This window comes from Capsicum annuum, chromosome 5, assembly GCF_002878395.1.
Source record: "Capsicum annuum cultivar UCD-10X-F1 chromosome 5, UCD10Xv1.1, whole genome shotgun sequence".
Taxonomy (NCBI): Eukaryota; Viridiplantae; Streptophyta; class Magnoliopsida; order Solanales; family Solanaceae; genus Capsicum; species Capsicum annuum.
This window is the reverse complement of record NC_061115.1, coordinates 218,109,025-218,124,252: the sequence shown is the minus strand read 5'-3', so window position 1 is coordinate 218,124,252 and position 15,228 is coordinate 218,109,025. Positions and strand designations below refer to the sequence as shown.

Here is a 15,228-nt window from a genome sequence, read left to right as displayed (position 1 = left end):
GCCCCACGCCCCAACCCCCTCGGACCTGACCCTATCCACCCATTACCGCCCACAGCCACAACTACACGAAAGTATAAGAAAATATAAAGATATAAACGATGGTAGTAGCAAAGCAGCAGCAAGAAATACAAGGCTCACACAAATTCAAAGAAATACTCCAGGAACAAAACTATACTCAATTAGGGGGTAAACACCACTGGACTCAACACCCACAGCCCCAAACACAGATTCCCAAGCCGATAACCCAATCCAAGCAGTGCAAGAAACGACCACAGCAACAACAGACAACAGGCAATATCCACAAATCCCACGCAAGTCAAGGTACAGGGGCTACTACTAGCATAATACGAAGAATGAAAGAATGCAGAATAAAGAATGAAATAACAAAGGTTAGAAGTCACCGGATTACGCTTGTAGACCAAGCCGGAAACCAAGCCCAGCGTTGACCGGCGTCCGGGGAGTTCCGGTGCTGAGATGGAGCTGCGGCTGCTGGAGACCGAGGGAACTGGTCGTCGTTTGGGTGCTGCGGCTGCTGGCTACCGGGCGGCGGGTGCAGACGGAGCTGCGGCTGAAGACAGAGCTTCGGCTGTTTGGCTGTTGTACCCAGCCGGCGCCGGGGGGGGGGGGCGGCGTGGAACCGTGGGGGGGCGGGAGGGCGGCGCCGGGAACTGGGGCTCGGAGCCGGGGGTCGGGTCGGGTCGGCGCCGAAGGTCGGCGACGGCGACGAGGGCCGGGGACCGGGGCGAGAGAGAGAGGGAAAATAAACACTGAAATTTTTCGCGTTTAATCAAGGTGAATCCCTGAATCATAAGGGAAAATAACAACCACCACGCCAAAAAGTTATTGAAAAAAAAAACTACACGGGCGTTTTATTTATAAAGAACTACACAGGCAATCTCATAAAGGGAAAAGATGCCAGCACTATTGAATATCATATTGAATTGAATCAAACAAATACAGAAAATATCGAAAGGTCAACATCAATATTTGCATCAAGTGCTAAGGAGATAGATGACTTACCCCAACAACGCATCAAACCAGACATATATAGTCTGCTCCGAATCATTAGGAACAGCAATACCCCAATCTACTGATGCTCGGGAAATGGAGAAGTCTTTCAGGCCATTTTTAACCCAACCTTGAACCTTTAAATAGCCTATATCAGTTTTATTTCGTATTATTTTTAAACGAAGTAAACATGTCATGTGGACTATACAAGAATGACGAGGGTGTAAACTGAGACAGCAATAGGAATAGTACTTCAGGAAACAGTAATCACATAGAGCAAATGGCAATAGTGCAGTGCACAAATGAAATTCTTTTCTGGAGAAATGCCTTTTGGTTTATCGAATAAATATAATTCATCTATAGTGGACCTTGTTTAACTGAACTAATGTCATATCAATGAAAAATGTGAACTTTCACCTCCGGATAAATTGATGCTTTGGAAAGTTCAGCTACTGTTCAAATTATTTACTATGAGTTACAAGAAGTGAGCAAATTCCAGGCTTTGTTGTGCAGCCTCTTCACTTTCGATGCCGCAACCGCGTCGGATTCTCAAAAAATACACTAGTTTTGCCGAATCCGACACGCACCCGTTGACATTTTTGAGGAGTCTGAACAACATAGATTCCAGGAATGAGACATTTTCCAAACATAGATATTGTTTACGTATTTCACCAAAGCCAATCTCATCTGTATCTTTCCTAGCTTTTTTCAGGTGATGTTACAAACCAATAAGGTGCAGAGTGTATGATAAAACCAAAATAGATATTCCAATTTGCTTACCTCATTTAGACGATAAGACGGCTGCACGAAACCAGGGTTTTTCTTTAAAACTTCTTCCAATTGTTGTTGATACTTCGACAAGGCAAAGAAGTAATTGTCTTCTTTTCTTCTCACACATGGCTTTAAGTGTGTCGGACAACAGTTATTTTCCAGCAATTCCTTCTCGTCCTGCAACTCTTCCAATGTTACAAATGGACTGCCCAATAATAAACAAACTAGATTTAGCCATGCATAGATTCCCAAAGAAACATGGATCTAGTATATTGCATAATTCAAATTCTTTGCGCTATAGGACCTTATTATAATCTCATGCATCCTTTATCTTACCTATTATACATCAATCTTTCTTCTTATAAGTAATGGAATATTTTATAGATGATAAACTCGCACTAAGCCAGTGCGACATAACGTAATTACACATCGTGCAATTCATGTCTATTCTACACAAATATTGTACAATCTACGCAGTCAATAAGAGGCAATGTAGCAAACAATCAGCACGAAATTGCTAGAGAAGTAAAAGATGGAAAGTGGTTTCTATTTTTAAAATTTAGAAGACACTGAGGTAGTGCCAGTAAAAGATGACAGTTGCGAGGCTCAAGGCCTTCAGCACATCAAGCCAAGCACCAAAAAACAGCGGAAAATTCTATCTGGCCCATCAATTGATAAATAGCAGAGAACTGTTCACATTCTTTTGGAATAACGGAGCACCAAATAGGCTTCTGGCCTTCACTGATACTACTGAAATAAGATTCACGGAAAAGAACGCCTCCATCTTTCACCAAGTACCAAAATAGTAGTTTTGTATATGTCTCAGAAGATTCCAGTCACCTCAATCTGGTTACCAATCTCGGTCTGGTTTTCGCAACTGGCTACTCCAAACAACATCAGTATGATTTTTAGACAGAACCTCTGCCACAGTGCCGGTCTTTCGTGCATGAATTCTGAAAAGAACGTGGGAATGTCGATTTCTACAGCTTAAGGGCTCAAAGTAACACAGAAGTCACTGGGAACTGTGTAACTAGGTAAATATCTTCCACCGTGAATGAAAATTCTTATTAAAGAACTAATCACTTGAATGCCTCGTGCCCAGTGGCAGAGCCAGGATTTCCACCAAAGGGGTTCAACAAGTGACATACGAACTAACCGAAGGAGGTTCGACATCTACTATATATACTTAAAAAATAATTTTAACAATGTATATATAGTATAATTTTCCGTCGAAGGGGGTTCAGATGAACCCCCCATCCTACATGTAGCTCCGCGCCTGTCGTGCCTAGAGTAACTACTGACTACTGAGGCATGGAAAAAAAAATAGCCAAATTGTATGATCCTGTATAATAGACTATTAAGACAAGCATGTCATATGAAGGGTAGGCAAAAGATTTTTTTTGGAAAAATAACAGTTGAGTTCTCACCTTGTACTCCTCACAATTGACGCAATAAAGTCCCTCATAATCAGCCCTGTATATGTCACCATTGGAAAGAACCCGAGAGTAAAATTCCTTCACAACCGCTTCATGCTTTGGATCAGTTGTTCTGATAAACTTGTCGTAACTTATGTCTAACTGCAGTAACAATTTTAAAAAAATAAAAGAACATGAGTTTAGCTCAATTAAGGAGAGCTTCTTTGACATGAACTAAGGTCTTAATTTTGAACATTCTAGATGCCGTATGAGAGTAAAAACAAATGAATTAGCACTAGTGGAAGAATATACATCTTTCCATAGAGACTTATAAGCTTGTGATACGACGTCACAATGTTCACTTGGGCTAGAACCATTAGCTGCAGCTGCAGTAGCAATCTTCTCTCCGTGTTCATCTGTGCCAGTGATGAATATAACTTGCTTCTCAAGTAGCCTCTGCAAGAAAAGGAATTCTATAAGCACACCATAGCATACTTAGCGGAGGCTCACATTATTTTATTTTAGTTTTTTCTTAATAAGGTAAATGTATTTCATTCATAAACATGGCCGAGCTGGCCGTATACAAGGTTTATTTTGTTTTAATTATGCCCTCCCTTCTACTTAAAAAGCTAAAATCAATCCTGTGTCTACTAGAGGAGGCATCTTTTCATCACAACCACAAGGAAGTTCTATGCTAAGCGAAAAAGGAAGCTACGATTACCATCTATGCTTAACAAACTAAGTATATGAAAGAGTCAAGACTCCATATTGGAATAGACAACCAAAAATGCGAATAGAGATGGCTTAGGTCAACTGTGCTATCCGCCCCCTACAAATTATATGATAAGATATCACTATAAAAGAGGCTATAACCTTATAGTGCTAAGGAAGACCAGCAAATGTACGGAATCATAGTAGGAACAAAACCGGCAATGAATTTACGATACACTAAAGAGGTAGTATGAAGATAACTTCCCTCTGTCAATTTAGAACAATAAACTACACCTCAATCTCAACCTAGTTGGGTTCAGCTACATGAATCCTCTATATCCGTTCGTCTCCATTCTGGCCCATTTTATTCTAATACTACTAATCAATCTGTCTTCAATGCAAATTAGAGGATTATAAAACTTGAGATTCTTTAAATCTCACAGTGCTCCATGCACTAACATACAAGTCTATAACCAAACTAAAAGCCCTCCATAAAATTACGGAGAATTTAAATTCCTCCCTATGATTTAAGCACAAAGGTCAAATCTTTGAAACAAACAATTGCAATCTTAAAAGGGTGTAATATGGAAATGGGCGACGGCGACAGCAGCAATGGTGGTGTAATCACTACACTGAAGAGGTAGTGTGAAGATAACTTCACTTCGTCAAATTAGATAATCCATCAACTACACTTCAGTCTCACCCTAGTCGGGGACAACTATATGAATCCTCCACATACATTCGTCTCCTTTTGGGCCCATTTCATTCTAATACTACTAAAAATGCTGTCTTTAACGCAAAATAGAGAATTTGTAAGACTAGAAATTCTTTAAAATCTCGCACTTCTCCCTGCACTAACATACAAGTTTATAGCCAAACTAAAAGGACCTCCATAAAATTACACCGGGACTTCAAAACCCTCCATAGATTTAAACATAAAGGTCAAATCTTTTTGCGTGGTATCCGGTCCAAACTTAAAGATCAAATGTTTGAGACCAACAAATGCAATCTAAAACGGTGAAACCTGAAAACGAGCAATGGTGTCAGCAGCAACGGTGGTATAATCTCTACACTCAAGAGATGGTGTGAAGATAACTTCACTCCGTCAAATTAGACAATCAATCAACAACACCTCAATCTCAACCTAGTTGGGGTCACCTATGTGAATATTATATATACTTCTTTCTCTCCATTCGTTCACGTTTGATTCTAATTCTACTAAAGGTTTTGTCTTTAATACAAATTAGAGGATTCGTAAAAATAAGGATTCTCTTAAATCACACACTTCTCCCTCCATACAACATACTTGTCTATAACCAACAGCATACTCAGCGTAATACACAAAGTGGGGTCTAGGTAAGGAAGAGTTTATGCAAATCTTACCCCTACCTTAGAGGTAGAGAAGTTGTTTCTGATAGCCCCTCCGCTCAAGGAAAAAAAAGTTCAAATCAGTACGGAAAACAAAATAACAGAAGTGAAGAAGCAACAGCAAAGTCCTATAGACAACATGACAAATCATTCTGACCAGTAATTACAACAAAATAATACGATAATCGAGAATCTAAACACAAAAGATCAAATCTTTGAAACCAACAATGACGATACGATAGACAACAATAACAACGGTAACAACATACCGTGTAAGATACTTTATGACTAATAATTACAACAACATAATACGATAATTGACAATAGACAACAAGACAAATTATTCTACCAGTAATTACAACAAAATAATACGATAATCGACAATATACAACAAGACAAGTCATTCTACCAGTAATTACAACAAAATAATACGATAACTGAGAACTACAAACAATTACAAAGGTCAAATCTTTGAAACCAACAATTACAATACTATCGAAACAACAACTACTACTGCTGCATATCCAGTAAAATACTACAGAAGAATTGACCAGTAATCACAACAAAATAATACAATAATCGAGAATTAAAACACAACAAAGCTCAAATCTTTGGAACCAACAATCACAAATCTTAAAAGGGTGTAATAGCATCAGCTGCAGTAGTATTGTAAGCACTGCCCTTATGAGGAGGAGCACTAACACAATAAAGTGGAGTTGTAAGCACAAATTCATCAACCCCTCCAACCCCATTTGGAAAAAAACTATCTTTATTACCACTACAGCTATTACTAACCCAAGTAAAGAAGCAATGCCAAAATACCATAGACAACATGAAAAATCATTCTGACCAGTAATTACAACAAAATAATACTATAATCGACAATTTAAACACAAAGATCAAATCTTTTAAGCCAACAATTACAATACTATAGACAACAACAACAACATACCCGGTAAAATACTACAGACAATATGAAAAATCATTTTGACCAGTAACTACAGCAAAATAATACGATAATCAACAATTTAAACACAAAGATCATTGAAATCAAAAATTACAATACTATAGACGACGACAATAACAATAACAACATACCAAGTAAAATACTACAGACAACATGACAAATCATTCAGCCAATAACTACAACAAAATAATACAATATCGACAATTTAAACACAAAGATCAAATCTTTGAAACCAAATTACAATACTATAGACAACAACAACAACAACATATCCAGTAAAATACTATAGACAACATGACTACAACAAAATAATACGTTAATCGACAACTTAAACACAAAGATCAAATCTTTGAAAACAACAATAACAACGTCAACAACATACCGCGTAAAATACTTTATGACCAGTAATTACAACAAAATAATACGATAATCGACAATAAACAACAAGACAAATCATCTACCAATAATTACAACAAAATAATACGACAATCGAGAACTACAAACAATTACAAAGGTCAAACCTTTGAAACCAACAATTACAATACAATCAACAACAACAACATACCAAGTAAAATACTATAAACAACATGACAAATTGACAGTAATCACAACAAAATAATACGATAATCAAGAATGTAGGCACAACAAAGCTCAAATCTTTGAAACCAACAATTACAATACAATCAACAACAACAACATACCAAGTAAAATAAAAATACTATAGACAACATGAAAATTGACAGTAATCACAACAAAATAATACGATAACCGAATTAAAACACAACAAAGCTCAAATCTTTGAAACCAACAATAACAAATCTTAAAAGGGGTGTAACCTGAAAACGAGCAATAGCATCAGCAGCAATGGTTGTATAAGCACTACCCATATGAGGAGGAGCATTAACATAATAAAGTGGAGTTGTAAGTACAAAATCATCAACCCCTCCAACCCCATTTGGCAAAAAACTACCTTTATTACCACTACTATTACTACTACTACTACTGCAAGTGCAGTAAAGGGCAGTTCTTGAAGTTTTGCCAAAACTAATTCGATTCTTGAAAAAAGACTTTCTTGGGTATAAAGAATTTCGTAAAGAGGTTGATGATAACAACCAAAAACTACTCTGAATTGAATGTTGAACTCTACAACCCATTTTTTCTTTCTTTTCTTTAATTTAATTGTCAGTAAAGTATACTGATGGATATCAACTTGTGGGGTTCTTGTTGCGGGTGTGAGGCTGTGACGGGTAATAGTCGGATGTGCACGAAAACTGATTCGAACAAGAAAATTATAAAATTATAAAGGAAAACTTGTGGGTGGGGGAGGGGGGGTTTGTTGGTGGTGTCATGTAATAAAATTACGATAATTTAATTGAGGTGCACGAAAGTAAAATCTACCAACAAGATTATAAAAGAAAATTTGCGGGGTTCTTATTGGTGGTGCAAGGTGACAATTTAGTTAATTTAATTGAGGTGTATGAAAGTTGGATCGACTAGCAAAATTATAAAATTATAAGAAAAAAAAAATTGTGGGGTTCTTGTTGGTGGTGTAAGGTGACATTGTTTTATATTTAATTGGGAAAAGAGTTATATATACCCCTTAACTTTGCGAAAGGTCTAAATATATACTCTGTTACAAGTTTGGTCTAAATATGCCTTGTTGTTAAATTTTAGGAGCAAATATACCCCTAAACTTTGCGAAAAGGTTTAAATATACCCTCTGCTATAAGTTTGGTCCAAATATGCTCTCGCTGTTAAAGTTTAGGAGCAAATATGTCCTTTAACTTTGCGAAAAGATCTAAATATACCCTCCGTTACAATCTATAACCCAAGCCACCAATTTGTACCAACCCATAACCCAATCCAAATTTTGTTTATCAAAATTTCAATCTTATAATGTTATCAAAATATTTCATCAGTTTAATGACTCTTCAAATATTATGTTAATATTGCATTTTCTATTGTGTTCTATTTCAAATATTGTGTTGATGTTACATTTTTCAAACTTTGGTTTGTTTCCATGTTGTTTGATTTTATCGCGAAGGACTCTAATCTACTGAAATATTTCAAAATAGCTGTTTCAGCTCTAAAGAGAGAGATAGACCAAAAAATAAAAGGATTGTCATATCCGAAATAGGTCTTGTTTCAATCTTTGAAAGTAGTATCAACAATTTTTACAACAAACTTCTCGAAAGGCATAGTAGAATCACTTTAATATACAGATTTGATGCCTTAAGTTACACAGTTGGATTTGCGGAACAAATTTATAATTTCTCCTCCAAAGGCTAAATAGACGGAAAGAATGATCCTCGTTTAGATGACTTTTAGATATATTGTCTTGTTGCTGGAAAAAGTGCCCCCAATGATGGAAAATAAAATTTGGATCGGGTTATGGGTTGGTCCAAATTGGTGGATCGAGTTCAAGTTGTAAAAGAGTTGGGTGAATTTATTTTTTATGATAGGGTAATTATTTGGCTTACGTGGCAATTAAATTTATTTAAAAAAAAAAAGGAAAATGGGCTTGTAAATTTCCAGCTAATTATTTAACATCCAGAGGATATTTGCTCCTAAACTTTAACAGCGATGACATATTTGGGCCAAACTTGTAACGGAGGGTATATTTGGACCTTTTCGCAAAGTTTAGGGGTATAGTTACTCCAAAACTTTAACAGCGAGGGCATATTTGGACCAAACTTGTAATGGAGGGTGTATTTGGACCTTTTCGCAAAGTTAAGAGGTAGATTTGACCCTTTTTCTTATTTAATTTAGTTGAAGCGCACGAAAGCTAATCGGACATTGCAATAATTCAAAAAATGTTGGGGTTCTTGAAATTTGAGTTTAATAAGATGTATGCAATCAAAAAATTGGACTGTATTATAGTGCTTTCCTTTCTGGGGTGTGAGGTAATAATATTTCGTTAATTGGTTGAGATGTACAAAAACTGGATCAAGTAATAAAATTAAAAAATTATTTAAAAAAACTTGTGGGGTTTCTTGTTGGTGGTGTAAGGTGTTTAATTCGTTAATTTAATTGAGATGCACGAAAATTGATTAGATATTATAATAGTAAAAAAATGTTGGAATTCTTGAAATTTGAGTTTAATAAGATGTATGCAATGAAAAAATTGGACTTTCACAAAGGTGGAAAAGTAAAAAAAGTGCTTAAAAACTAAAAGTACCTAAAAATAAGTTAATTCAAACACCCATGATCGAGATTTGAAAATATTTTATTAATAATTAATGTGTATAATTTTACATAAATTTTGCAATCTCTTTCAATTTTTGATTCGATATTAATCAACATTTGAGCCAAGTAGGACTTATTTGGAATAGTCCTTCCCATCAAGATTTTTCTCATATTCGAGCCTCGAGTATGGAGAAAATTTTGTTGGGAGCGTAACCCTTTGAATGGGCTCTGCAGTGCGCGATCCAGATTAATCGGGTCTCCAATGAGGATACCGAACACTGGGTGAAAAAAAAAAACTCAAAATTACGCTTCTAATTAAAGAGAAAAAAGTAGTCGCATCTCTACTGCATCATATCTTTTGGTGATATAAAAATTTACAAATTAGTTGATCATAAAGTTAGTTTAACTAATTATATTCTAAATTTTTGTGTGATGTTTTGAATGTCATACTAGATAGTTTTTTTTGTTTCTCATCCGGTGTTTGGTGTCCATATTGGAGCCCCGATTAATTCAGATCGCGCGTTGCAGGGCCCATTAAGGTGACAGCGCTCCCAACAGAGTTTTCTCCATACCCAGGGTCAAACCCTCGACCTCTGATTAAGGATGGAACAGCCCCATCCACTGCACTACAACTCATATTGGTTACTACTAGTAGTTAACTATTTAGTATGACACCAACATGGGCTGTTTTGTCTTTAAGACACTTGTATTTTTTATGTGAGGTGTACTTGTCTTGTATGCAAAAGTTAAACAGAAATACAAAATGATCTCTCAAATATAATTTAGGGGAAAAGACAGAAACGACACTTCAAATTAAACTATATCTATGAAAATAATCATGGAATTTAAATTTCACTTGTTAGTCATTTCAATTTATTGGTTTGTTCTATACCGCTTCTACACACCTTCTATACAGTTTCTATACATATCTTATACATATAAATATTCTATACAAAAATTATACAGTTTTGATATACAATTTATACAATAACTGTACATTTATTTTACACTTTTTATACAACAATTATATAATTTTCATATACTTTCTATATATGTTTTATGTATATTTTATATATATACATATTTGATAGATCTATACAATTTTTTTACATATATCTTATATAAATACATAGTCTATTTAACAATTCATACTATTTCTACACAATAAAAAAAGTAAAATATTTGATCAGTTAAAAAATTTATAATAAAAAAAAATTGAAATATTTTTAAAAGGACCGAATTGACCAAGTTGAATACTGTATCAGTATTGTATATAGACTGTATCAGTATTGTATATGGACTACGTAGGCCAAAATGACCCAAATTAGGAAATGACTTTAAAGCGGAAATAGTATATCCGAGTGGTCATTTTAAAAAAAAATAAATTAAATTTGAACTATTTATTTTAAAAAGTGCTATAGAGTGTCTTTTTTGTCACATTATTTCACTCTATTTGTAGTAATTTTCCACTTGGGCTATCTAGCCCATGTCAATGGGTAAACAAGCCTACTGTGAAATATCACAAGAACTAGCCCATAAATTATTCTAATAAATATGGGAAAAATTCAAAAATAGCATACTTATCCCCTTAATTATGAGTTTCATAGCAACAGTTTCATAATTACATAGTATAGCAAGTTGTATTTTGTATTTTTACAAATTGTTTCTACAAAAATATAAATACATATGATTTTTTCTGCCCTTATGATCGATATGTATTTTGTATTTTTGCAAACTGTTGCTACAAAAATATAAATACATATGCTACAAAATATAATTGGGATAATACCCATGATAATACCTGAAGTTTAAACCAAATTTTCAGTAGAGCATATTGAACTTTGCGGAGATCCTATTACCCCCTATACTTTTTTAATTGGAATTAATTCCCCCGGACTTTTTTAAAGTGGAATTAATCCCCCCCCCCCCCCAACTCAAAATGTATACCCAGTTTTTTCAGTGAAAAGTGTGGTACACGCATCGTTTCTTCTCCATTTTATCACTTTTCAATATTTTTTCACCATTGCAATCATATTAAATATTCCAAATGATTTCATTGAGTTTGTGGAGAAAGTTTTTTCAAAAAATTGAATGGAATCTTTCATTAATTTTCCATTGAAACTAGGGAGATTCAATTAATGAGTTCCATTAATGAAAGATTCAATGAAACTCACTAATTGAATGGAACTCGCTAATTGAAAAATCAATGGAAGATTCAATTTACATTAATGGAACTTGGAAGATTCGAAAAAATCATTAATGGAACTCGAAAGATTCAAAAAATTTAATTTCATGATTCAATTTCCATTAATGGAACTCGAAAGATTCGAAAAATTTAATTTCATGTATGAAGCTATTTAATCTTCCGTTAATGGAACTCGGAAGGTTCAATTTTCATTAATAGAACTCGGAATTAAATTAGCGAGTTTCCGAGTTTGAATCTTCTGAATCATCCATTGAGTTTCAATTAGCGAGTTCCATTAAATTATAACCATTGAGTTTCATTAAATTTCAATTCAACAATGGAGCAATCATTGTTGAAGAAAGAAGAAAGAAGAAAGAAGAAAGAAGAAAGAAGAAAGAAGAAAGAAATAAAAATATAAAAGTTTAAATAATTATAAAATTAAGGGGCTGTTTGGCAAAAAAAAAAGAGTTTAAAATGTTTTTAACACTGTTCACGTGCTCAATGCGCGTGACTAACACGCAATGTGCCAAGTGGTAGATATATGTCTTCCAAGTTCCATTTGATTAAAGTATTGTTATTTTTTGTAATTTAATATTTAAGTATGCTACTTTATGTAAATTTTTCCAATAAATATTGGGAAAGGAACATGGGATGACCATTTAAAAAAAAAAAAAGGCCCGTAATTGAAAAGGTGGACATGTTGTAGCCAGTCGACTAAAATAATTTACTTTTTTAGCCATTTGGCCCAATTGGGCACATGCAGTCTCTATACTCAATTGATACACTTTTATACCAAGTTGATACACTTTTATACTATATTGATACACTTTTTAAAAATGAGAAAGGAAATTCTATACAAGCACATGTAGTCCCTATACCCAATTGAAATTCTTTTATACCACATTAATACACTTTTATACTACATTGATACACTTACAGTGTCCATATACTCAATTGATACTCTCTTATACTAGATTGATACATTTTTAGAATACATGTAGAAACTATATAGAGTCGTATAAAATATATATCTAAATAATAATTGTAGTTAAAAATTGTAAAGAATGTGTATATATAATTATTATATAGAATATGTATATACATAGAAACTGTATCAATATATATCTCTAACAATTGTATTGTATTAAAAGTATAAATAATAGGAATAAAAAATATAATGTATTGATTTTTTTCTGTTCTAACTATAAATTATCGAGAGAAAAAATTCCATAAAATTATATTTAATTGTTAAAATAAAAAAGTAACTTCTTAAAATTTTTAAAAGAATAGCGAGAGAGAGTGAGAAGAGCAGCCAACAAAGGAAAAAAGAAGAAGAGAAAACAGTGAATTGGTATATTAAAAATGAGCCGAAATGGCTAATTAGTGAAATTACAATTCTTAGGTTACTTTTGGTGGAATTTGTTTGGCCGACTGGCCATTTTCGTCCTGTCCCCATAAATATTTCAAAGTTCAGTATTCTATTTTAAGTGCATAGGAAATTGAAACAAAAATATTTCTTCAGACTTCTTAAGAGATGAGTATTCAGTAACCCCTCGAACTATAACCAAAGTTGCTATGACATACGCCAACTTTACAGAGGTCTTATTACCCCATTGAACTCAATTTTAGCGTATTTTTGTCACTCTTTTGTGATGACGTGGCACCTTTATTACATAAAAATGGAACTCACATCAAAGCTACCACGTCAGCTAAAAAGAGTGACAAAAATACACTAAGTTTGAGTTCAGGAGGGTATAATAGGACCCGTGTAAAGTTAGAGAGTGTGTCATAGCAAATTTGGTCATAGTTCAAGGGGGGAGCGCTAGATGTTTTTCTCGTATTTTTGTGTTAGATATATGGATGTATGACTAAACGACAAGATGCTAGAAGCGCTTTCTGACTCTGTCTAGCGATTTTCGAGTCACAATTTCACGAGATCATGTGTGGTGTATACTCTCCATATTAGAGTGACCGAGCCATCTCGATCCACCCTTTAACTTCAACGTACACTTTCTACTTGCGAAACAATCGATAATGCTAAAATATAGTATTATTGAACCATATAATATGTCGTCATGAAAAAATTGATATTCTACTTTATATATTGTGTAAATACTCATACGGTTCTCTATATAATTACGATTATTAATTTTATTGTGAAGAGAAAATCAGTAGATTGTAGATTGTAGATTTGCATTTCTCTTATTTTTCGTGAACGTTAGCATTTTCTTAATTCCATTTTATGGGACACTAGGAGTCACAATTTTTGTTATATGCCTTATAAATACTATAGCATCCAAAACTAACTAATACCTCTAATCAAATGCATGATAAAATAATTCAATATTTTATCTCGAGATTATTATATTTTATAACCCCGACCCATCCACAAGCACCACCACCTAATGTTGGACTATTATATATATATATTTAATTTGTCACTAATGTTCGATATTTTCTTTATAATTTGATTGATTCAGACATTTTTAATTTGTATTTTATATATAAAATTATTTTTAATAGAAAGCACTTCGCGATATCAATACATTTTTTAATGAGTTAATACATAAAAATGACCCTAAACTTGACACCAAATTATAACTTTGACCTTAAACTTTGACAGTGTACAAATATGACCTTTAACTATACAAAACTGCACAAATATGACCTCCAATACTACGTGGCAAAACGTTGTTCAACACGCAAAACTGGGTCCGTCCATCTTAAAATCTAAGGGCATAATACATAAATATGAGCTTAAACTTTGATAGTGCACAAATATGACTTTTAACTATCCAAAACTGCACAAGTATGATCTTTAAATGACTCTTCACTATTATTTTTTCATTATTTTCGGCTCAAAGATGAAAATGACATCTAATTTCTTTTGTCATTGCGGAAAAAGAGCAATATTGAAGGTTTATTAATTAGGCGGGTTAGCCTCAGAAAAAATCAAGCGGGTATGTATATATATTATAAAGCAGAGGACGAATTTAAGTTATATAATATATCTAAATATTATTTATTTAAATATTAAATTAAAGATGAAACTATACTAATAATAAAAAAAATTATAGTTTTAGTAAAACGTTATTAAATTAATGTTATTAAGGATAGTAGTAGTAGTATATTAAATTAACGTTATTAAATTAACTAGGGGCGGACCTATGTGGTTGCCATGGGGTTCACCCGAACCTCATCGGTAAAAACATTACGTTGTATATATAAGGTAGGAAAAACTATATTTATATACGTATATTAATGTTGAACCACATGAAACAAGACACTTAGATAGCCCAGTGGTGTTATTTGCTCTTCTTGGATGCTTCCTTCAGCCTACTGCATGGGTTCGATCCCTAATAATAATAATGATAAAAAAATAAATAAAAAAAAAACAACGTCGTTTTACCACAAAAAGCGAAACTTTGATAGTGCACAAATATGACCTTTAACTATTCAAAACTACACAAATATGACATCCCTCCAAGTCAGCCCTTTTAACGACGTGGCACCGTGTGATTAGATTACCTTTCCACGTAGGCGCGAGTGAAACTCACGTATAGGGGTTGCAAAATCGGAGGTCATATTTGTTCAGGTTTTGAATAGTTAAAGGTCCT

General features: G+C 33.8%; 1 protein-coding gene across 2 annotated transcripts in view; it reads right to left on the bottom strand.

Moving 5' to 3' along the window:
* The window catches only part of LOC107870247 (methionine--tRNA ligase, chloroplastic/mitochondrial), a 17,224-nt gene extending 9,510 nt beyond the window's left edge, over nt 1-7,714 (bottom strand). For both annotated transcript variants that reach the window (XM_016716711.2, XM_016716710.2), the window contains exons 1-5: nt 7,077-7,714; nt 3,507-3,650; nt 3,207-3,356; nt 1,789-1,956; nt 1,021-1,145 (exon numbers count right to left, since the gene is read on the bottom strand). In XM_016716711.2, coding sequence (XP_016572197.2) covers nt 1,021-1,145; nt 1,789-1,956; nt 3,207-3,356; nt 3,507-3,650; nt 7,077-7,394 — 905 coding nt within the window. In that variant the 5' untranslated portion in view covers nt 7,395-7,714. The remainder of the gene's footprint in view (nt 1-1,020; nt 1,146-1,788; nt 1,957-3,206; nt 3,357-3,506; nt 3,651-7,076) is intronic.
* Nucleotides 7,715-15,228: the final 7,514 nt, after the last annotated feature.